This window comes from Coenobita brevimanus, chromosome 95 (assembly GCF_032717465.1).
Source record: "Coenobita brevimanus isolate Jiangsu-jjx chromosome 95, ASM3271746v2, whole genome shotgun sequence".
NCBI classification, from domain to species: domain Eukaryota; kingdom Metazoa; phylum Arthropoda; class Malacostraca; order Decapoda; family Coenobitidae; genus Coenobita; species Coenobita brevimanus.
In genome coordinates this window covers 33,981,220-34,003,336 of record NC_137048.1, presented here as the reverse complement: position 1 = coordinate 34,003,336, position 22,117 = coordinate 33,981,220, and the positions used below count along the sequence as shown (strand labels likewise).

The 22,117-nt window shown below is 40.6% G+C and overlaps 1 protein-coding gene and 1 pseudogene across 4 annotated transcripts in view; one reads left to right on the top strand and one right to left on the bottom strand.

The window, feature by feature from the left end:
- Positions 1 to 22,096, top strand: part of Argl (Argininosuccinate lyase) — a 33,567-nt gene extending 11,471 nt beyond the window's left edge. For 3 of the 4 annotated variants that reach the window (XM_080282950.1, XM_080282948.1, XM_080282949.1), the window contains 7 exons: positions 1,111 to 1,211; positions 3,672 to 3,865; positions 10,836 to 11,035; positions 12,374 to 12,517; positions 13,049 to 13,129; positions 14,205 to 14,311; positions 19,111 to 22,096. In XM_080282950.1, coding sequence (XP_080139076.1) covers positions 1,111 to 1,211; positions 3,672 to 3,865; positions 10,836 to 11,035; positions 12,374 to 12,517; positions 13,049 to 13,129; positions 14,205 to 14,311; positions 19,111 to 19,264 — 981 coding nt within the window. In that variant the 3' untranslated portion in view covers positions 19,265 to 22,096. The remainder of the gene's footprint in view (positions 1 to 1,110; positions 1,212 to 3,671; positions 3,866 to 10,835; positions 11,036 to 12,373; positions 12,518 to 13,048; positions 13,130 to 14,204; positions 14,312 to 19,110) is intronic. The other variant, XR_013899697.1, reaches the window with a different exon arrangement.
- LOC145413343 (5S ribosomal RNA) lies at positions 8,137 to 8,256 on the bottom strand (annotated as a pseudogene).
- Positions 22,097 to 22,117: the final 21 nt, after the last annotated feature.

Sequence of the window (22,117 nt, the reverse complement as noted above, 5' to 3'; positions counted from 1 at the left end):
CGCATCACTTCTAAAGCTCATTGTTTCATTCTAGAGTTTTAATATAACACTGCATTACATATGCACCCAGTTCTGCTTATTCCTGTATGTTTATTGAAAATGGCCACTTTTGCAGCCTGTAGCCGTAAAAAAGTTTTCTCTTATTCACAACTCAAGTTTGAGTTCCGTATGATAATGTAGGAAATGACATGCCAAGTATTTTCAAGTGTTTTCATCATCTGGCTTACCATCTTATCTTACAGAATATTGCCATTTTTTCATATTCACATCCTTTGATGAGATCTCTGACTTCACGTTCCATCTTACTTTGATTACGTAATCCTTTCATTCAATGAACACTGTACATTTCACTTCTTCACCGGCTTCTCACATTGTTCGTCACAGCAAAAAACTTGAAATCAGGCATTGGCATACCAGACTTTGTATTTGTTTTTTATTTCTGGTTAGGGAAGAGTGGCATTCTTAAATTCTGACTCAGATGCAAAATGTTTCCATTTTTAGGTTTGACGTGATTTACTACTTGGCAGTTTTTCACGTTCAACAACTCAGTCCTTCATCATCTCTCAATATCTGTAGTATCTTGTGTGTGTGTGTGTGTGTGTGTGTAATCTGTTATGGAAGGATCACATTACTTGCAGAATCAGCTTCATAGAGGTTCGGTGTTGGACCAGCTCCGTGCATTTTTTAACTGTACCTAGTTGCTGACTTTTTATAGGGCCCCATTTGTGGAGTACAGCTTGCATATTGGGGGAATGGAACTCTTAAACTCCATTCCTTCAACCTTTCTCTCTTTGCTGCAGTGTTGTATTGATGTTCATTGTCTATCATTGCCCTTTCATGTACTGTACACAGCTGGTCAGCTCAAGTGCTGTGTTCTTCAGTCTGTCTTTCCTGCTTCCTGTGACCTTCAGTGTTTTTAATGCAGTGTGTCCAAGCATCTTTGATGATTCTTGACTTGAGCTTTCATTTGTTTTACCTTCTTTTCAAGGAATATGATTTACATGCTCTCAACCAGTGGCTCATTCTTTTTAGCATGAGAAAAGTATGTAAGCATTTCTACTTTATTATAGCAGCAGTGTTTGTATGGGTTTTATCTTATCAACTTCACAGGTGTTAGTAGACCGAGCTGAAAAAGAGAAAACCATCTTGATGCCAGGCTACACTCATCTTCAGCGTGCTCAGCCCATACGCTGGTCTCATTGGCTCCTCAGGTGATCATCTCTTTGGTATTGTTTGTGAACACCATACTAGTATCCCTGAATGTATTTGTTTAGGTGCCCTCTAAATGTAGGTAGCATTTCGTATTAGTTGAATATTATGTTACATGATGGCAAAATAGCAAAAAAATAATGGGTTAACAGTCCTAGTCACATGGAGAGACGTACTAACTTATAAATAAGGCTGTAAAGGAGCGTTGTGGTGTGGATGTGGATGTGATGGGAAGCATTAGGAGAAACACATAGAGGTGCTTTGGCCATGTGGAGACAATGGAGAGTGGGAGACTGACGAGGAGAGTGTATGTGAGTGAAGTGGAGGGGGGGAGAGGGAAGGGGAGGCCAAGGATGAGATTGAGGGATGAAGTGGAGAGGTACATGAGAGAGGGGAGGGTGTGAGCTGGGAGCAAGGAAGTGAAATGGCAGGGGACAAGGCAACATAGAGGATATTTGTTTGTGGCCACCCCTTACGGGATTAAAGAGTCTGGCAATAGATAGATAGATAGATAGATAGATAGATATCTGGATGGAGGAAAGTAACAAGTGGAGTCCCACAGGGCTCGATGTTAGCACCCACTTTGAAAGAGACCTCTGAGGGAAGTTGTTTTTGTTGTTTTTGTCGTTACTGCTGTTGCCCCAAGTTCTTCTGGAGATGCACCTAATGGACTGTAGGCTGAAATTGCCTTTATGCAGTTCATCATCCTCATTTCTGGGAGTAGGGAGGGAGTTGAGAGATGTTTGAATAACTGAGCAGTGAGTTATATTGGTAATACCACATTAAGGCATCCCTCTCCAGCACCATGGAAGAAGTTGAGTGTGATAATAACGTAGGGCATGATGAAGGACTAGAACCAGGAAAAAGATGAGTATGAAGGTTAGTATGAAGCATAAGAGAGTAAATCTTGAGTACTGTATAGTGATATTTATCCACAGTTGATCTGGAGATCAGAACTATCCAAATGGTGTGGCAGCTTCATAGGCTTCATCGCCAAGAGGTGAATGGAGTTTTTCTCAGTCATAATGCCATCAGAGGAAGTAGTTTGGTCCCTGTGCATACTGGACTGTGGTAGCCTGTCCTCAGGTCCCTACACATTGAAGAGGGGGATAGGGGCTTGGCTGTTACTATTACTGTTTTGTCTGATAAGAGCAGAAGTGAACCACAAAACAGGTAGAAAGATAGAGTTTGGGAGTGTATGTGAGAGGGTATTGTGATTGATATGGGCCTAGTTGAGTTAGCTGGAATAAGTTGATAATGGAGCCTTTTTGTTTTGGCCACCATTGGTTAATAAAAGTGTTAAGATATTCAGTAGTAGAGAGATAAAAAGGTAGGTTAAGGTGGAATGAGGGGGCTGCAGTTCAGTCAGGATATGGCTGTATAGAAGTCTTTGTTACAGCCATCCTTAATGATTGATTGATAGGGTATGAGATCAGAAGTTTGATGTAGAACTGAACTGGTAAAATTTTCACTACACATGTGATTTTTGTTGACTAACAGCCATTAACTTTTTCAGTACACCAACACCATTTTTCTCTGTTTTAGTTTTAGTTTTTCTGCTTCCAGACTGTATCATCTAATATACAGTTGAGGAGTCCTCCAAGTGAAGAGTTTATAACTACCTTAACCCTTTTTTACGGAGGAATATTTTCCTGTATTACCCTTGCTTACGTTGGGTCTGGTTAGTACTTGGGTGGGTGACCGCCTGGGAACACCAGATGCTGTTGGCATCCCTACGTGTCAAGTGGGGTTGGTGGAGGATTAGTGCCCCTCCCTGTAAAACAATAAACTCTAAGCCATTGGCCACCCCGTCTGGGATACATGGCGTCTGGCAGTGAATGAATGAATGAAACCCTTGCTTCAGCCAAAATTAAGCTTTTTCATGGAAACATAATTATGGTGAATGTGGTAAAGTTTTGCTTGCACCTCTCCTAACGCTTGCTAATCTCTAATTTGCAGGCAGCTCACCTTGGCTGTTGTGGCTGTGTGTTTTGCTTTCGCTGCATCAACTGAATGACTGCTGCAAGTGCCTGGAGAAGGTGTGTTGGTGTTAGGCTTTACAATATAAATTACACAATTTATATATAAAGTCATTAACATTGTACAGATAGATAACATACTTGGCAAAAACTAAACAAAGCATAGAGACTTTTGCTAAGCTGTTAAAATGCTAGTTCAGGTGTTCTCATTGACTTGATGAGAATGTTCATGTATTATTACAATGAGAAATATGATATGATATTAGTCTTAAAAATAATTTTTGATATAAAGGTAATATAGGATAGATTATATTTTTCATTTACATTTCATAAAAGTGCATAGTTAGAACAGTTCAGAACTTTTCAGTTCAGGAAATATTTCCAGTTCAGGTACATTATCAATAACCCTTCATCTTTTAGTGTAAAGCGCTTACTGGTAGTGAACAGTGCAGCTCACTCATCTCCCTTCCTCCGACTCCCTAGTCATGCATGGCCATTGGTGATTGACCTGGAGCGGCTGCGATCCCTCTACCACCGCATCAACACCTGTCCACTCGGCTCTGGGGCACTGGCTGGTAACCCATTCCCAGTTGACCGGGCCACTTTGGCAAGGGAGCTTGGCTTTCGGGAGGCTACCAAAAACAGTCTCTTTGCTGTTAGTGACAGAGACTTTGTGGGTTAGTTGTGTTCATGCTATTTATATACCTTACTGCAATTAAGTCCTTTAAATATTCAGCCCATTCAGCCTAGGTCTTTTTCATTTTGTTCCTGTTGTCTGACAGTTTTATTCAACTTTGGATAGACTTTGTGAACTGAAAGGATTAGATACAGGTTTAATGTGCTCTTGATATGACAAACCTTTCTTGCAGTAAATATAGTCATCTGGTAGAGGTAAGAATAAACTAAACAGATTTCACCCAGATTCAAAGGATCACTAGAACATCTACCCCAGTTGTTTGTGTAATCGAGGATTGAAATGATCATTATATTGATGATAGTACCATACTATTCTTAGCATTGTATTACTGTAATATACTGTATATGGTTGTAGAAAAATAGATAGATAGAGGTTGTAGAAAAAAAAAATTATCATATAGCATATCAACTGGGTGGGTCGTTAAGTTCAATTCAGTGATTAATAATACATTCACCATCATTTATAAGTTCCTCATTGGTTATGTATTTTGTGTGTTGTTCCTGGTTTACCACAGTCTATATATTGCACACCTCCAGTGTCCGATGGGGTTATGTTATGGAAAGTGGATCGTATATTGATTTATCAGGTACCAGGACAATTATAACACGGATTCAGTGGGGTTATGTTTCAGGCCAAGAGGCACCCACCCAAAACTGACCAAAAATAAATACTGGTAAATAATAATGTAAAAAAAAAAAAAATCCCCCTAGACTGGTTCTTAGACCTCTCCTAATACCTTTTTTGACTACTTTCCGTCAGTGAATTATCTATGGGTATGATAGAAAGAATACTAAGTGAGGCGGCATTGAAGTAAGACAGTTAATAAAGTTCCAAAACAGATGTAACCAACAATAAGTGGTGCCGGACCAAATTCTCATCATGTCCCTCCCCCCCCCCTTGAGGCTTGGGGACAGGTCCTGTTATTATTGAAACTGATGACTCATTTGGGACTGTACCCACCCTCCTCTGTGTTCACCTTGAACATCACAGGGAATGCCACTGCGGCTACATGGTTGGTGGGCACGTGCAGCAGGTCACTGCACTCCTTGTAGTGTTTGAACCACCTTGGACTTACCTTGAACACCTCCTTTGGGTCCACCTTCAGCATTTTCTTTATGTTAAACCATAGGGAGAGAGCCTTGGTGCAGATCAGGCTAGAGTCTGATGGTGCACCTCTTCATTTCTGGTCCTGCACCAACATTGTCAGGAGTCACTCCATCTCCTCCATCACTGGGTCCCTAGCCTTCGTGATCCTCTAAGCCAGCGGTTCTCAAACTTTTTAGTGGGTGACCCTATTTGGAATATTTCAAGACTTTGTGACCCACAGGATAAAAAAATCAGAGAGAGAGAGAGAGAGAGAGAGAGAGGGAGGGAGGGAGGGAGGGAGGGAGGGAGGGAGTAACCTGTATATAGCCTTTCGTTGTTATTATGAACATGCCAATAGTGTAATAAGGATAATTACAATTTCATTTGCGTAAGTAAAGTACATTGAAAACATTTGGTCTGTTCTATGTGTCCGTGACCCGTCAAAATTCCTATCATGACCCAACTTTGGGTCGCGACTCACAGTTTAAGAATCACTGCTCTAAGCATTGAAGGAGGACACCTGTTACCCTGCAGTTAACACATCAGCAGACTGCTTGATGGTGGTAGAGACGATTGATTGGGGTATCTGCAGCATGTCAGCAGTGCTGCTAATGCCCTGGCTGCCCTGATTCCACCTCACGATATCCAGCTTCACTTCAAGGGTTGTGTTCTTCCCTGGGAGCTTCACTTTCCCTTCGCCTGGGGCAGCACTCCGAGCACCATACTTTCCACTTAGGGTAGCACCTCGGCTGGACATTGTACTGGACTTTTGGTTATTTAAAAAAAAAAAAAAAAAAAAAAAAAAAAAAGCTCACACAGCAATGGTTTTTGATCACCAGCACTGCAGACAAATGATTGCAGGGGGTCTGTGATGTTATGCAAGGGAGTAAGAGATTGATGCAGTGTGATACTGTAAATACGAGATGCGATCACTACTCTGGGACACATGAGAGAGAGAGCAAGTGGGGGATGGAATGGCCCACTGTTCGAAGGAGTGGCAGGAGCCACAGGATTTGCACAGAAGATTCAGAATGGATTTCTGTGCATCTAAATATTGGTGGCCATTTTGGCTCCAACAGGCGATGTCGGCTTGCATGTGTGTCGATGCACATGGCGGGCTTTTCATCAGTCACTGTCATTTTTATAGCAGAAGTGATGAATTGAACACAAAGAGATGGTTATAACTAATTTCATAAATCTAGCCCCTTGCCCACACTTCACAGTTAAGGACGCAGTGCACTATACATATTCCGTAGTTAAGAGTTCCACTAAGTTGCCTGTAGCTGTTTATGCTGAGAAAATTCACTGAGAAATATGCTTTTTATAATCATGAAAGGCTTTGTCCACCTCTTGCATCGTAAAAAGTACAGTTCCTGCTAATAAGACAGGTCCACCAATGATATGCTGCCTAAAATCATCATCGGTATATGGTATGTCATCACAAACTGTCCAGTTCCATTTCTCAGTTCCTCTTCTTTCCAAAAATTTCATTGTAAAACTCTTTTTCCCTACTTTTAACACTCTACCAATATATGCTTTCTTGCCATAATCCATATCACAGTATTTTCTCTCTTTAGGGCATGCATGCAACCTAAAAATGAGAATTATCTACTTGCTGACACCCAAAGCCGCCATAAATACAGCAGACAATAAAATATAGTAGTATATAATGCATGAAAAGTAGATTTTTCCATGCAAAAATCAAATGAAATTGTTGTCCCAACTCACCCTGGGTTAAAAAAAAAAAAAAAAATGGTGGTGGTGTCAGGACAATTGACTATTAATCCTTCAGCACTGTTCTGCTGTAAAAATGCATTTGCTGAATAAATCACAAAAAAACTATAACAATTTAAGATTTCACTCACCAAAAAATAGACCTTTAGCTCTAAAACTGACTGGGAGAGGAAAATTGGCAAAATATGTGTATTTTCAAAAATGAAGCTCCCTACGTGTCAAGTGGGTTGGTGGAGGGTTAGTGCCCCTCCCTGTAAAACAAATAACTCAGAGTCAAATGGCCACCCCGTACGGGATTATGGCATCTGGCAATAGATAGATAGATAGATAGAAATTTTATGAAGGTCAAAATGCTACCCTTTCGTATTTGCACATTTTTCATGCATTATTTGTGATTGTATAGAAAACTGGTATTAACAACATTTGTAAAGTTGGGGCAGGGCTATTGAATGGGCACCATAAAATGGAAATGTCTTGGCATTAGGCACTGCATTGCCCACTGTTCCAACTCACCCCGTGTCCCACACTGTCCCAACTCACCCCACGCAGCACTAATGTTTGAAAATCCATCGTGTTAAATACTTCACTTAGTTCAGTGACAATTAGTTTACTGCAGTGGTGGTTGCCACACAGGGCACAGGTAGCAAAAGCCTTAAATATATCACAAGGAAAATCTTAAGCAATCATTGGCTTCCACTTTCTGTGTGCACCTACAGTACACTTATGTAGAGCTCATGGCATGACATTACCATTCGTTATTAGTATTGGCAGTAATAATATGCTCTACACTGTAATGCGTTGCTAAACATACACTGACCTTTTAGAACTTGAACTCATGAGGTCCAATATACATGATTGCTGTGGCTGCTTCTGTTTCATAACAAAGTGATCCAGGGTAACCCATGGAATATGTCTTTGTACTTCTTGTCACAGTACGGCGTGCAAGTAGTGTAATTAGCAAGTTGTATGGACTGGTCACTGGTGCAACACAATCTGATGAGAGTTGACTGATGACTGATGGCATAGGCGGGTGATGAGCGAGTGAGCTGATGGCCGGTAAACGTTGCCATGATAGTTTATTTTTCTTGCCAGTTCAGCCACATGTAGGCCTACATGCCCACAGGTACTCCTGACTGGTTAATTACATAAACCAATTAGTAGCGTGTCAGCAAGTGGGTTGGTAGAGGGTTAGTGCCTCTCCCTGTAAAACAACTCAGAGTCAAATGGCCACCCCTTACAGGATTATGGCATCTGGCAATAGATAGATAGATAGAATTAGTAGTGGAGTTTCCTATTTTGAAGATAATATGTCATCCATCCATCCATCCATTGCCAGACGCCATGTATCCCAAATGGGGTGGCCAAGGGCTTAGAGTTAATTGTTTTACAGGGAGGGGCACTAATCCTCCACCAACCCCACTTGACGTAGGGATGCCAACAGCATCTGGTGTTCCCATGCGGTCACCCATCCAAGTACTAACCAGACCCAACGTTGCTTAACTTCGCTGATCGGATGGGAAGCGGTGTACTCAACGTGTCATACAGTACATAAAAAAACTGAAAATTTCACAGAATGTCACATGTTTTTTTGCTTCCTTTCCTGCCTCCTCTCCTCATCCGTCCGGGCGCCAACGGCTCCCCGTGCGTAAATTCGAATATCTGTCTTGCACCTGAAGTAAAGTATTGTAAGTCTTAAAAAGTATATGTGTATACAAGACTTTTTTCCCTCAGAATTGCATATTTTTTTAGTTCTCCAAATATGTGACATACCGAGTATTACATCCTTGATTAAACAAGAATTCAGCATTTAAGATTTGCAGTCTATTTTTTTTTGGGGGGGGAGTTGGCCCCTGTGACCCCCCCCTGGCTGTGCCACTGGCCACAACAGTGAAATTATGTTTAGTAAGGATACCCTGCTCGAGGTAGCAGCTAGCCTTTCTACATTTTCTTCCATGTCTTCCCCTCAGTTATAATAATTATACAGTAGAAGCTCAGTTTAATGATCATCGATTTAGCAGAAGCCTGAAGTAATGGAATAATTTTTTTCTGGTACTTTTTTGGCCCAGTTTAAAGGAAAATTTCCGTTAAAATGAGAATAATACTGGTAAGGAAATTTCGTTCCTAAAATCACTGAATTACCGGAAAAAGTCCTGTAAATCAAGCACATCATCAAACCCATACCAGAAACACTTCCCTGACCGGTGATGTGTGGTGTTCCCACACGTCTCTGCCAAACTGCCTGGGTAGCAACAGAGACTTGGCGATGTCGTTCGGCCTATGCAGTCTTCATGTGATGCCCCAACTGTAAACATTGCTCCATGCATTTGTGGCTTTGCCTTGGTATTGCAGCCTTATATTTATTTTTTTTTCTCTCTCCAGTGAACCAAAGCATTTATGAACCATGCCTAAGGTTCAGGAAAAGAAGGAGAGAGTGAGGCTTTTGCATGGCCAGAAATGAGAAATAATTGATAAGATAGAGTGCCATCCCTTATGCTTCCCAGTCTCTCTGTCACCCCTGTACCACCTCAAGTGCTGATGGAGGGTGACTTTGACAGTGACCAAACCATCCCCGAGTCTGACACAGGTTTAGGATGGCCAGTATGGCTACCTGTGTCAGGCATATTTCTGCACCAAGTGCAGAACCCCTACTTGTGGAGGTAAGCCTTACTGTAATTTAATATCCCTATTTGCTATACTATTTGGTTCACTACTATCTTCACCTTATTCTTTATGTGTACATATTTTATTACTAAGCCATTACTGTATATCACTGTTAACATGTACACAATAATGCATTTAAGTGGGGTATTATTTATGGGTTCAGACTGCTGTGTGTAGCATTGAGAGTTTGCATAGTTTGCTAGGGTTTGGTGTGCATTGTCAGGAACTCGGCTTGACCGTTGCCTTCAGGGTTTTAGCAGAAAGTACATCAAAGTACCGGAAAAGTTTCCCTCATATTGAGTATTGGTTAAGGAGCTTGATTTTGTGGAAAATTCGAGATAACAGAATGGGAGTTGGCTGAATTAGTCCGTTAAATCGGGCGTCTACTGTAATTATATAATTTGGGGTGGTGGTAGTCAAATTGGTAGAGAGATGACATGCGATCCTAAAGGACCCAAGTTCAAATCCTGGCTGGTCAGGGAACAGTTTAAGGATTTGAGTTTCATTAAAGCAGACTTTACTGACCTACCAGAAGACCCGCTGACATGTCGTAATAATACCCCCGCTAATACCAATACACTAGTCCAGTATGAGACAGCCTTTGCATGTATTCAATATGGATGATGGGTTTTACTGCCAAAGTGGTGACGTGGGGGTGAATGGCTTGTAGGAGGACTACTGGGATTTGGGAACAGGTTGTGAAGCCTATGGCCAAAGTCAGATTTTAAAAAAAAAAAAAAAAAAAAAAAAAAAAAAAAAAAAAGGTAACTACTCCCTATTCATGAAAAAAAAAAAAATAATGATAATAATTTGTAAGGAGCAGGGCCAGCCGTATAATTAGGCAAGATAAGCAGATGCTAAGGGTGCCACAGATCTGGGTGGTGCAGTGTAAATCAGTAAACTAATACTATTGCTGCAACAACTGAAAAATGATAATATTATTAATAACGCAACCCATTAAATATAACCATGCCTTTACCAATATAATTATATATATATATATATATATATATATATATATATATATATATATATATATATATATATATACAGTATTACTTGCACCATCCATCCTCGTGGTGCTTGTACCTGTTCGAAGACCGTTTTATTTTTTATTCAGCAGTAGAAAGGTCATTCATACTGTTTATATCTATTTCTATAGCCTGAAAAGGATGACCATGCAAAAATTGCCTCCATGCTGCCCTGTACTTCATCCCCTCTGTCACACATCTCTCTTATTCATTTACCATACCCCTCCACCCCATCCTCAGTCTCCCTCTCCCTTTCTCTCCATCTGTCTCTCTCACATACACTTTCATTTTTCAATCTCTCACCCTCTTTTCACTCCACATAACTGAGATGTGTTTTCCTTGTTATCATGGTTCATCTGGACTTTCACATAATCATCATGTATCTTTTCCATCTTATTATGGTTCATTCTATTCCATTTCCATTTCCATCACCGGCAGTGGAGTATATGTTCTGGGCCAGCCTGGTTAGCGTTCACTTGAGTCGGATGGCAGAGGACATGACCCTGTATTCCAGCCGAGAGTTCAACTTTGTGTTGCTGTCGGATGCCTATGCCACTGGATCCTCGCTCATGCCACAGAAGAAGAACCCCGACAGCTTTGAGCTCATCAGGGGCAAGGCTGGGACACTCTCAGGAAATGTGGGTTGTTATTAAGTTTCAGCATTGTGTGTGTGTGTGTGTGTGTGTGTGTGTGTGTGTGTGTGTGTGTGTGTGCGCGTGTGTGCGCGTGCGTGTGTGCTTGTGTGCGAGCGTGCGTGCGTGTATTAAATGTATAAAGTGTATACTACATTTTATACATGTCACAAAAAAAAATAAGGCTAACAAGACAAGTGAACACAAACAAGTGTGAATAATTTTTCAGTATGTAGACCTCTTGCATGTCACACATTGTTTTCTCCCTCCGTCTCTCTTGCTCATTGTGTTTTAGAAGCAAGAGAGACATTAATTGCTCCTCACCCTCCCTTTCTTCTTCCCCTAATCCTACCTAATTAATGACATACAACTACTGTACTGTATATGAAATAAGTATTTCTGTGTAGTTTACTCGTGCCTTTTGGAGGTTTCGGTAAACACAGTTGTGGTATTAAAGCTGAGTGTGTGAAGGTGTAAACAAGCCTCTTAAAATTTGACTGTCATTTAAGGAACATCTGTAGTTGTTAGATGTGCTCAACAAAAATCCCATGATACAGAATGTAGGCAGCAGAGTTATAAAAAAGTCAGGTAAGTTTGATCATTTTCACCTACATCAGAAAGTATTATTAAAATAAGGAGATGTCACCACATCTTTGTGTGCTCAGTTTTAAGAATGTGGCCCTAAGATCTTTGGATCAAGTATCTCCTTAATATGTAGACATGAAAAATTGTATCCATCCATCCATCCATCATCCAATCCTACATTGCCCCATGAGGAGCGTAGGAGCCCAGGGCTAGGCATTGGTCCCGACATTTAAGATGAGAGTGACCAGCCTCATTCATCCCTGAGTGGCATTACATGAATTGAGCAGTCGACCCCAACCACCCCTTGGATATAAACCTTCACTGGCTCAATCCGATTGGAGCGCAGTAATTACCCACTAAACCACCAGGCGCCAAAATTTGGTTATATGGTTACCACCCAGCATAGTAAATGGTTTCCTGGTGCACAGGAAACCATTTGGCTTGTCACTCAGTGTAGAGTCACCCACAGGCTGAAGGAAGTCGAAAGAATAAAGGAAAGAAAGACAGAAGAGGGAGTGTAAAGTCACCCGTAGGCAGAAGGACAAGGAAAGAATGAAGGAAAGAAAGACAGAAGAGGATGGAAGGAAAGAACGATGGAGAGGAAAGGGCAGACACCCGAGAGCAGCACTACATCGAGTGAATGGATGGTGAGCGCCCCCACCTACCACTATGGAAAATTGTATTTGGTTGATAATGATGGTGATTTAGTGCATAGAAAGCCAGATGGCTTATGAACACTATGCATGTTTTTCCCCCCAGTTGTGTGGTTTCTTGATGGTCATGAAGGGTCTGCCATCAACATACAACAAGGATCTGCAGGAGGACAAGGTGAAAATGTTTGAGACAGCTTGTACATTGCAGGGCATCTTGCAAGTAGCAGCTGGTGCCATGGCAACACTTAAGGTATTGATTAGGTTTCAGAAGCTTTTCATCAACCACTGGGTAGATGTTGAATTACTGAGTCTATTTAATAATCTAAAGCATCTGTAAGTGTCTGTCTCTGTTCATTGCCTGATGGAAACAGTTAATAAAGATACTGTAATTTCTAATTTCACCACTGAAGAAGGATGCCTCCACTTGGTGGGACTGAAATACCCAGACAGCTGATCTTGCTGGATATAGAAACACTTCTCAATTCCATCTCCATCTCCCATATGGAGCTTGGTGAGCTTCAGCATCAGCACAAAGTTGCACTCCCAGAAATTTTATTTTTTTCACTTGGAAGTTCTGTGAAAAATATAGCTTGTAACTCTCTTACTCATAGCAGGAGACACTTAAGAGACACATCCCATTATGTGGAACAGGCATCACACACAAACACTTATCAGTAAGATGCAACTGCTGCAAAGAATGGTTGCATCTTTGGTGTTAGTATGGTAAGGAATGTTTTTGCTTTCACAGGCTTTCCCAAGTAATCAGGGATTCTGTTGACAGGTGAACGAGGCTGCATGTCGTAGGGCTCTGACTGAAGAGATGTTGGCCACTGATGTTGCCTACTATCTTGTCAAGAAAGGGGTGAGTTACATAGAAAAGGTTGTGTTTGATTTTTTATTTCATCTTCTCTTTGTTAGCTGAAAGATAAAGCACATGCCATTGTGAATACATTAGAGTTAGCCTCCTTTACAGTGTTCCTAACAGGACTGCTAGTCAAGTGAAATAGCAGAACTATTTTATTAATACCATGTTGTTATAAGAGGGGGAAAATGCTAATCATAGACAGCCAGTCTTTATATCTCTTTACCAGTTAAAGTTTCATTTGACTTTTATACCAGGATTGAATCTTTCATAAGGAAATTTTGCTGTGTGATTAGCCAGTTTTGTAGATTTTCTTAGTTTTAAGAAGACAAAAAAATGGTACAGTACAGTATATATACTGTTTAAGAATAATAATCATCAGATATGAATTAAAGGGGTCATGGCTGGAATACAGTACTGGAAAGCCTATCAGGTATAGCTTGCATTTAGACTGATGTGTCTAATATATTCTGATTAAAGTGGAGTATATATTTTGGTCTGTATAGTAATATGTTGATTTTGTTTATTAGACCTTTGTTTTACCAAAACACAACGGAATGGGAAATTACCAAAAACAGTTATATTTAGCACTATGTGATTATCAGTAATTCTTAAGGCCTTACATATTGCAGGAGCAGTTTTATATCATGTCCAGTAACAGCAATCAGACAACAAAAAAATCCTGTATGTGAATAAGGTAACAGTTTGTGCCATCCTTCCCCCCCTCCCCAAAGAGCAAGAGGAAATATTCCATATTTCTGTCATGTTCATATTACTTATAATGCATTGAATATACTTGTATTTAGCTACTTTTTAGTGCTTATTGACTGCACAAGGGTTATTAAGGCAGATAAAATTTTAGTAAGGCAGATAAAATTTTGCGGTTATATTATTTCTTAGAATGTGACATGCAACAACGTAATTTTATATCCAGGTTGCCAGTTATTCTTTTGGGTGAAGAGGAATGTGGGGGGATAAATGGCATGATATCCTGTTGCTGGAAGAGTGCTGTCTGTTCTTGAGTGCAGTTCACTGTACACAATTACAAGTAAATATAGTTGACACATGGTTACAGATGCCCTTCCGCATGGCTCATGGGAAGGCTGGTGAGGTGGTGAAGTTGACAGAGGACCTCAAGTGTTCCTTCTCACAGCTGCCTTTGGACAAACTGGCTACAGTCAGGTGTGTGATGGCTAGATTTAACAAAAGTAGCAAACCTGGTATTGGAGGTGGAATCAGGATTCTAGTGGCTTGAATGATGTGTCATTAATAATTTTATGGGACATGCTAATGATATTGTTCCCAAGTTTGTTCTTTCTCATTCCCTGTTTCTAGATCCTACCTTGCCCCGTCCGCATATAGGAAAAGAGGTTATGATGATGATGGTGATGAACACTGTCATCTTACATTATATGTGTTTAGATTGTATAATAAGATTGTTAGGTACATTGATTTATATACTGCTGTATTTAGAAGAAGTAGAATACAGGTTGCACCAGAAAACTGGAAGAGGTAGGTATTGTACCACTTTAATAAAGGAAGAGTTGCAAAACAGAATGTCATGATTATAGATGAGATAACCTGTTGAACAAAACAGAATGTCATGATTATAAATGAGATAACCTGTTGAACACAGTGGGATCAATTTGTGAGGGAATAATCTTTGAGAGAGTGTAGATGATTGTGAATAGCATAGTAGAAGAGCAATGATGATTTAGAAATGAAAAGTTTTGTAGAACAAGTATATACTTTGAGAATGGTAGCTGAAAAGCATTGATTAAAAACACACTGCTGCCTTCATAGATCTGGTGCGATTCTGTGACAAGGGTAACATTAGGCATCCCTGTAAAGATGCTGACCATGGGAAATAATGCCCTTGTAAAAAGAAAGGGATACTGAGTGATATTTTTTAGGTGAGAGAGTGGGTGACTTAGGGTTGTGTCATGTCACTATAGTTGCTTAAAGGGGGTATCACACAGTACCTGAAATCGTGGTTTGCCGAAGAAATCGTGGTAACCGCCCACGAAACCATGGTAGCTGCCAAGGATTTCGTCGGCAAAACTGGATTTGGTGCAAATCCATTCCTGCCGACGAAACCAGGTACAAAACGTTTTCTCTGATAGGAGAGCGGGCTCAATGGAGAACTTGGAGGGTATACTGCAGTATTTTGCTTATTTTTTAAAAGTTATAATTCCTTCCTAGAGTTCTTAGTACTTTCCATTATATATATTATTAATTTATATTGTGCACGGGTGAAATAATGATGTCGATAATTCAGTGGTTTACATTGGGGAGCTAATACAGCACACCACGCTGGGTGAAAGAGTATCTTATGTACCTCGCCGTTCATTCAACACTGCAGATACGATGGCATCTGGGCAGTTAGTATGGAAAAGGGCTGCTGAAATTGCCCTCATTGAAAAAATAAGGCCATTCCCTTGTCATGAGAAGGCGGCTCCACAGACGCCTTCTTGTGGTTTTGGCCACAGCCGCTTCTTTCTTCTCAAGTGCCACCACTGCACGAGCCAATGCAGCAATAACTCTCTCCTCAGCAAATTCAAGAAAAACTATGTTGTGTCTGATACGTGTGACTTGTGTGAGACGGTGGGACAGACTCCAGTGTGCTTTGCTTACATTTTTGCCGACCGTCAGTGGTGTTCAAGGAACTTGTGTGATAGGGTTTGTGCCTGATTCCAGCAAACCAGGAACGCGTTCTGTCAGCAAACCATTATTTCAGGTACCGTGTGATAACCCCTTAATAGAGCGTTTAACCCCTTCAGCGGAAGGGCATTTTTCGTAATTTATTCTCACTACCTCCAGATGATTTTATTGAGCTTGAGAATGATCTAAGGTGACCCTCTGTTAGTGAAAGGATTAATGAAGACTACATCAAACCCTTGCAGTTCCAGCCTCGAAGCTGAATTAAATCATCTGGAGACAGCAAGAATAAAATATAAAATTCATTTCTGTATTGCGAGGGTAATGCAAATGATGTTATAAGAAAAAGTGAGAACAGAATATGCAAGGATGGAAACGTATGGGTGAATGGAGAGAGATTGCAATTGATGAGTTCAAATACCTGCGTACAGTGATAGAAAAGAGAGGAAAATGTGCAAAAGAAGTGGAAAGTAGAGTGACACAAGGAAAGAAAGTAGCTGGTGCAATGAAGGCCTTGATAATGAACAGAGACTTGAGTGTTGCAGCTGCATACTGCTTACATGAAGGAATGTTAGTGCCAGCGTTAACATATGGATGTGAGACTATGGTGTGGCATGAAAATGAAAAGTCAAGAGTGAGAGCAGTGGAGATGGGACTGCTGAGGAATGTATGTGGAGTACAGAGAGTGGATAGGATATGAAATAATGGTATTTGTGAAAGATGTGGAGTGAGGAAGTCTGTGGACACCAAAATCAAAGAGAATGTGCTGAGAATGGATAACAAAAGAGTGGTGAAAAAGGTATATCCGAGAAAATTTGAAGGCGGGAGGAGGCAAGGTAGGCCAAGGAGAAGGTGGAGAGATATGTTGGATGAGTGTGTGAGGAAGAGAGGTTTGGAAGTTGGTGAGGCTAGGGAACTGACAAGAGATCGAGCTGACCGGATGAATATTGTGAGGAGAAGCGCATGATCAGGGATTTGACACCCCTTTTTGATGTGACAGCGTCCGGATTGACTTTGTCGGATACGTTTATGTGAAGCTACAGCACATGGTGAATGCTTTTGGCATGTCAGGTAGAGCCAGGATTCTGGGGGCTTGAATGGTGAACGAATGGAAGCGTGGCCCATTGGATTGGGCAAATTTATGCTGTCTGGACTTTGCCACTCCTCACCCTGCCCTAAGGTGGGAAAGGAGGTTCGGTTGATGATGATGATGTAAATTTCTGTTTCTTAAACTGATTCAAGCTCATTATATCATTATATACCAGTACATATGCTTAGTTCACCTTTTCTCTTTAAGGTAATCTGTGGTTGGTGGTATGGAGGATGATGAGATTGTAGTTGTGAGTGGGAATATAAATGGTCATGTGGGTGAAGCAGCTCAGGGATATGAAGGGATGTATAGGGAATGTGCATATGGTACAAGGAATGCGGAAGGGGAAAGGATACCTGTAATTGGGAAGACAGTGAACATGATTGTGTGCAACACGCATTTTATGAAAAGAGAGTTTAGGCAGATTACAATGAGTGTGGGGGGTAATAGTAGGCAGGAGGGCTGGTAGGAGGTTGGTGAAGGATGCAAGAATGATAGGTAGCAAAGAATATATGCAGCAACACAAATTATTCATGTGTGACATGGTGCTTGTGTAGCAAGTGGTGAAGAAGAGGATCTATGCACCCAGGAGGAAAATATGGAAATTGGAAAACTGAGCAGTAAGGGATACATTCTGTAGTGAGATGAGTAGCATGATGACTGAACTAGGGGCTGTTCACAGAAAAGTTGATGAGCAGTACAGAGCTTTCAAGAAAAATCTCTTTTTAAGTTAGTGATTCAGTGTGTGGATGGCCAAGGGGCCCTCCAAGACATAAGGTAACATAGTGGTGGGATGAAGGTGTAGAAGCTGTAGTTATGGAGAAAAGACTTTTCCGGGAATGGAAAAAAAGAGGTGGTAACAGAGAGGAATACTGTATGTGGCTGCCAAGCATAGGGCAAGAAAAGAGGTATACAGAATCAAATTTGAGTCTCATAGACCTTCACTGTATAACCTAAATAGCGTTGAAATGAAGAATATGGTATTTAAGATGGCAAACTAGAGAAGAGAGAAAATAGGAATACCATGGGTGAGTAGTGTGTGAAGAATGATGAAGGAAAGGTAGGAGTGTACAGTGAGGATATTAAGGACACATGGAGAGAATATTATAACCAGCTACTGAATGAGAAGTTTGATTGGAACAGGGAAGGTTTGGAGTCAGTGGATCAAGTGTTTGGCCCTTGGCCTTTGACTAATGCTGCTACAGTGAACAGGGCAATAGGCAGGATGCATTTGGGGAAGGCGACAGATGTGTCTGGGTTGACTGCTAAAATGTTGAAGGACTCAGGATATATAGGATATATTTGAGTATGTGGAGGAGTTCTGTTATTTAGGGGACATATGTGCTGGAGGTGAGGCTGGAGTTAGCCCTGTGGTTAGGGTAAGGAGAGGTTGGAGGAAATTTAGGGAGCTGTTGCCTCATCTGAGAGGGCTTTCCCTGAATGCAAAGGGATCTTTGTGTGCAGCATTGTTAGGAGTGTAATGCTGTATGGTAGTGAGACCTGGGCAGTAAATGAAGAGGATATCTGTAGGCTCAGATGAATGGAAATGACAGTAATTAGCTGGATGTGTAGTGTGCTCTTGCATGCGAGGCTTGAGGGGAACAAGGTGATGAGGAGGGGCAGAGTGAGATGGTTTGAGCATGTTGAGAGGATGGAGGGTGATAGTTGAGTGCAGAAGGTGAGAAGTTTGAACACTGGGGGTAGGGTTGCAAGAGGCAGACCAAAAAAAGTCCTGGAATGAGGTCATAGAGTGTGACATCAGACATAAGGGACTGAACAAGGAGACTGCCACATATCAAGCAGCATGTAGAGCTGCCATTAGGTGACCAAGGCCAATGCATTCAAACATGTTGGAGCATATAAATGATTTGATCAAATATGGTGACGATTGGACAGGTTGCCCAGTAAGATATTAGAATTGCCTAATTGTTGGGGCCTTGTATAGGAATGAAGTATTTATGATCATTAGAAGCTGGTGTTGACTATTTCATTTATGTTACTTTGATCTTTAAAATGTGTGTCTGGTTGCAGTTTTGTGTAACAGTTAGTTTATCTAAATTACATGAGCAGTATTTTGTCACCCAGTATATGATGCATAATCCTGAAAAAATCATAGCTGGAATAATGAAAAGCTAGAATTCTGAGGACTAAGAAAAGAAAGCTTATTGCTCTGTAGATCCTCAGTCATTCATGTATTTAACAGTCTTGTATTTTTTTTTTCATATCTCCCCAGTGAGCTGTTCACAGAAGATGTGTCTGCTGTATGGAACTTTGAGCACAGTGTGGAACAGTATGAGGCAGCAGGTGGCACAGGACTCAGCAGTGTCAACTCACAGATTGCTGATGCTCGAGCTTTCCTATCTTCCTTCAGTTTGACCCAGCAGTAGGATGGTTGCTGTCAGGAAGACATTGTTGTGAAAATACAGTATAAATAATGAGGTTAGAGACATTATGCTATTGTCTTTTAAATACTGTACAGTACCACAGTACTGTATTGTAAAATTCTTAGTCCATATATTTTGTACTGGTAATGTATTTATTGAGAATGTAGACTGAAGAATGTCTTTAAAAGTATGATGCAGAGTTACAGTAGATGAGGAAGACTGTATTTGTTATAGAAAGTAGATTGGAACAGTAAAGTAGGGAGAGAAGGTAGAGAAAGAGGAGTGTCCGAAAGCTTAAGTATGTAAATACAAAGTACATTTTAACAGAAAAATTTTTGACAGCCATTCCTGTTGGGAGACTTCCCAAGAAGGAGCAAGGTGTCAGAGGTAATCCTAATGAAGATTTGGTGTAGTACTGTAGTATGTGTGATCCAAGTTTGAGTTTTGATGTTTCAACTCAGATGCATTATGAATTTCTGTAATGACAGTTTTGTTCTTACGCAGATTGTAGCAATTTTGGCTGGTAAGTACAGCAGAGCCTCAATTTAAACAAAGTCAGGCTGTCTCTCACCTTCAGTTCTAGGAGAAATTAAAGCTTAACTAACCCTTAACTTATCATTCTTGTACTATTCAAATACTGACCACTTTACAGGACACTTGAGTCTCTTAGTCATTGCAGAAATAGGCACCAGCGGGCTACGAACGTAACAGTTTGGAAACCGCCATTGTCTGCATCCACCCTCATCTTATGTGTGGGCGTGTGGGGAGGTGGTGGGGCTGGTGTTGTGGGTGTACAGTATACTGTATGTGGTGATGATGGTGATAGTAGTGGTCTGTAGGTAGATGATGGTAGTAGTGATAGTCTTTAGGTGGATAGTAGTGGTGGTGGTATTGTTGCTGAAAGCCTGCTTAACCCTAGCACACTGATGTGGGCCTGTGTTGCTAGTGATGTAGCAATATGGAGTGGATGAATATGTGAGAGAGGTAGTAATGAGTGGCAACAAAGGCATGGTGTTAATGTTATGATCATCCTAGGGTGATTTCAAGAACTGGACATCAAACTATAAATTAATAGTTCCCTGCTATTATCATGAAGTGATATATGGAAAAAATACATCCTTTATTATCAGGCAGCAACTGATGATGGAGAACAAGAGACTAACGAGGAGGGTGTATGTGAGTGAGGTGGAGGAGGGGAGAGGGAGGGGGAGGCCAAGGATGACTAAGATGGAGGGATGGAGTGGAGAGGTATATGAGAGAGGGGAGTGTGAGCTAGGAGCAGAGCAGTGAAATGGCAGGGGACTGGATGACATGGAGGCGATTTGTTTGTGGTCACCCCTTACAGGATTAAGGCGTCTGGCAAGAGATAGATAGATAGAACAATTGATGAATTAAACAAGTATACACCATATTTTTTGCCACAGATTTTATTCATAAGTTGCACACTGCTAGTACTGTTCTTCTTGCAGAATAATTGAGGATTTGAAGTAAATCCTAAACTGGTTTATAAGATACTCTGACTGTAAATAACTCAGTTTACAGCATCACTGTAATTTGATACTGACTGATTTTTTCAGCCACCTATGTCAGTTTTGAGACTGATTATCATCCTTCACACCATACTGTGCTGATTCAGCTGGATGTGACCTCTGGTCACTTTAGCACTGGCATCACTGTGGTCTTTGTTTCCTTTCAGACTACTATCATTGCCTACAGTAAGATCCCCCCCCCCTTTTTTTTTTTTTTTTTTTTTTTCATTGCCTTATGTGATGAGTGAAACATCCATCCATCCATCATCCTAGCTACTGTTGCTCCATCAGGATTATAGGGCCCCAGAGCTAGGCTTGCCAGTCCAAACACATGTTATAAATGGAACTTAAGTTGCTAAACTGAGACTGTGTTTGTTTACCGATTCTTTCTTCAGCCTTGAACTGGCACAGTTTCAAAGTATACTTATCACACCTCTGCATATAAAAATTGCATATGACATTTAAATGCATACCACACTAGACCCTAATAGCCACTGTTTAAGCATCAGAATGGAATGGGATGTTGGAATTAACAGGTCTTACTTGATTGTTGAAAGTTGTTAAATAGTTGAATGGTTTGGCTATCATACAAATCACTGGTTGTTAACTGATGACAAGCTTAATGTCTATAATTCTCCATGTTCATATTCTTTCACCAGTATATTAGTTAATTCTGTTCTTTTGTACCTTACAGCTGCAGTCTCTCTCCTCGAGTGCTATCATTACTCATGTTTTCTGAATTTGGTCAGTAACTGCATGGCTGCATATCACTTATTGACAGAGAAGATCTCACAACATTCTGCACATAATAACTGGGAAATTCTGTGTTAGAGTGGATAATATATAGTCACTCCTCCATCGGTGCATCTCTTGCAATGAGTACAGAAGCCAGGTGCATGGATGTACAAAGGTATTGTGTTCTTGGTGATACATACAAATTACAATTTTGGTAAAATACTTTCCACCCATATAAAACTACAGATTTCCATGTCTGTAAGACTAATGACTGTAAATTTAGGTAAGCTTCTTTTTCTTTTATTGTATTTATGTTTATTTTCATTTTTTTTATTTTTATTTTTTGTAAATTGAACACATACCTTCGACTGACCAGAGCAAGGAACTACAATCAGTCCTCATTATAAGTCAGTGGTGTGTTCCAAAATATCACAACTTTCTGTACAAATGTTAATTTAATATGAGAGAAGCTGTCAAATCTGCATCATAGATTGGAATGGAATTGTAAAATAAATTTCTGTATGTTTTGCAGACTGCATAGTAAATAAAAGTAACAATAGGTGACATATAACAATGATTTACTACACTAGAA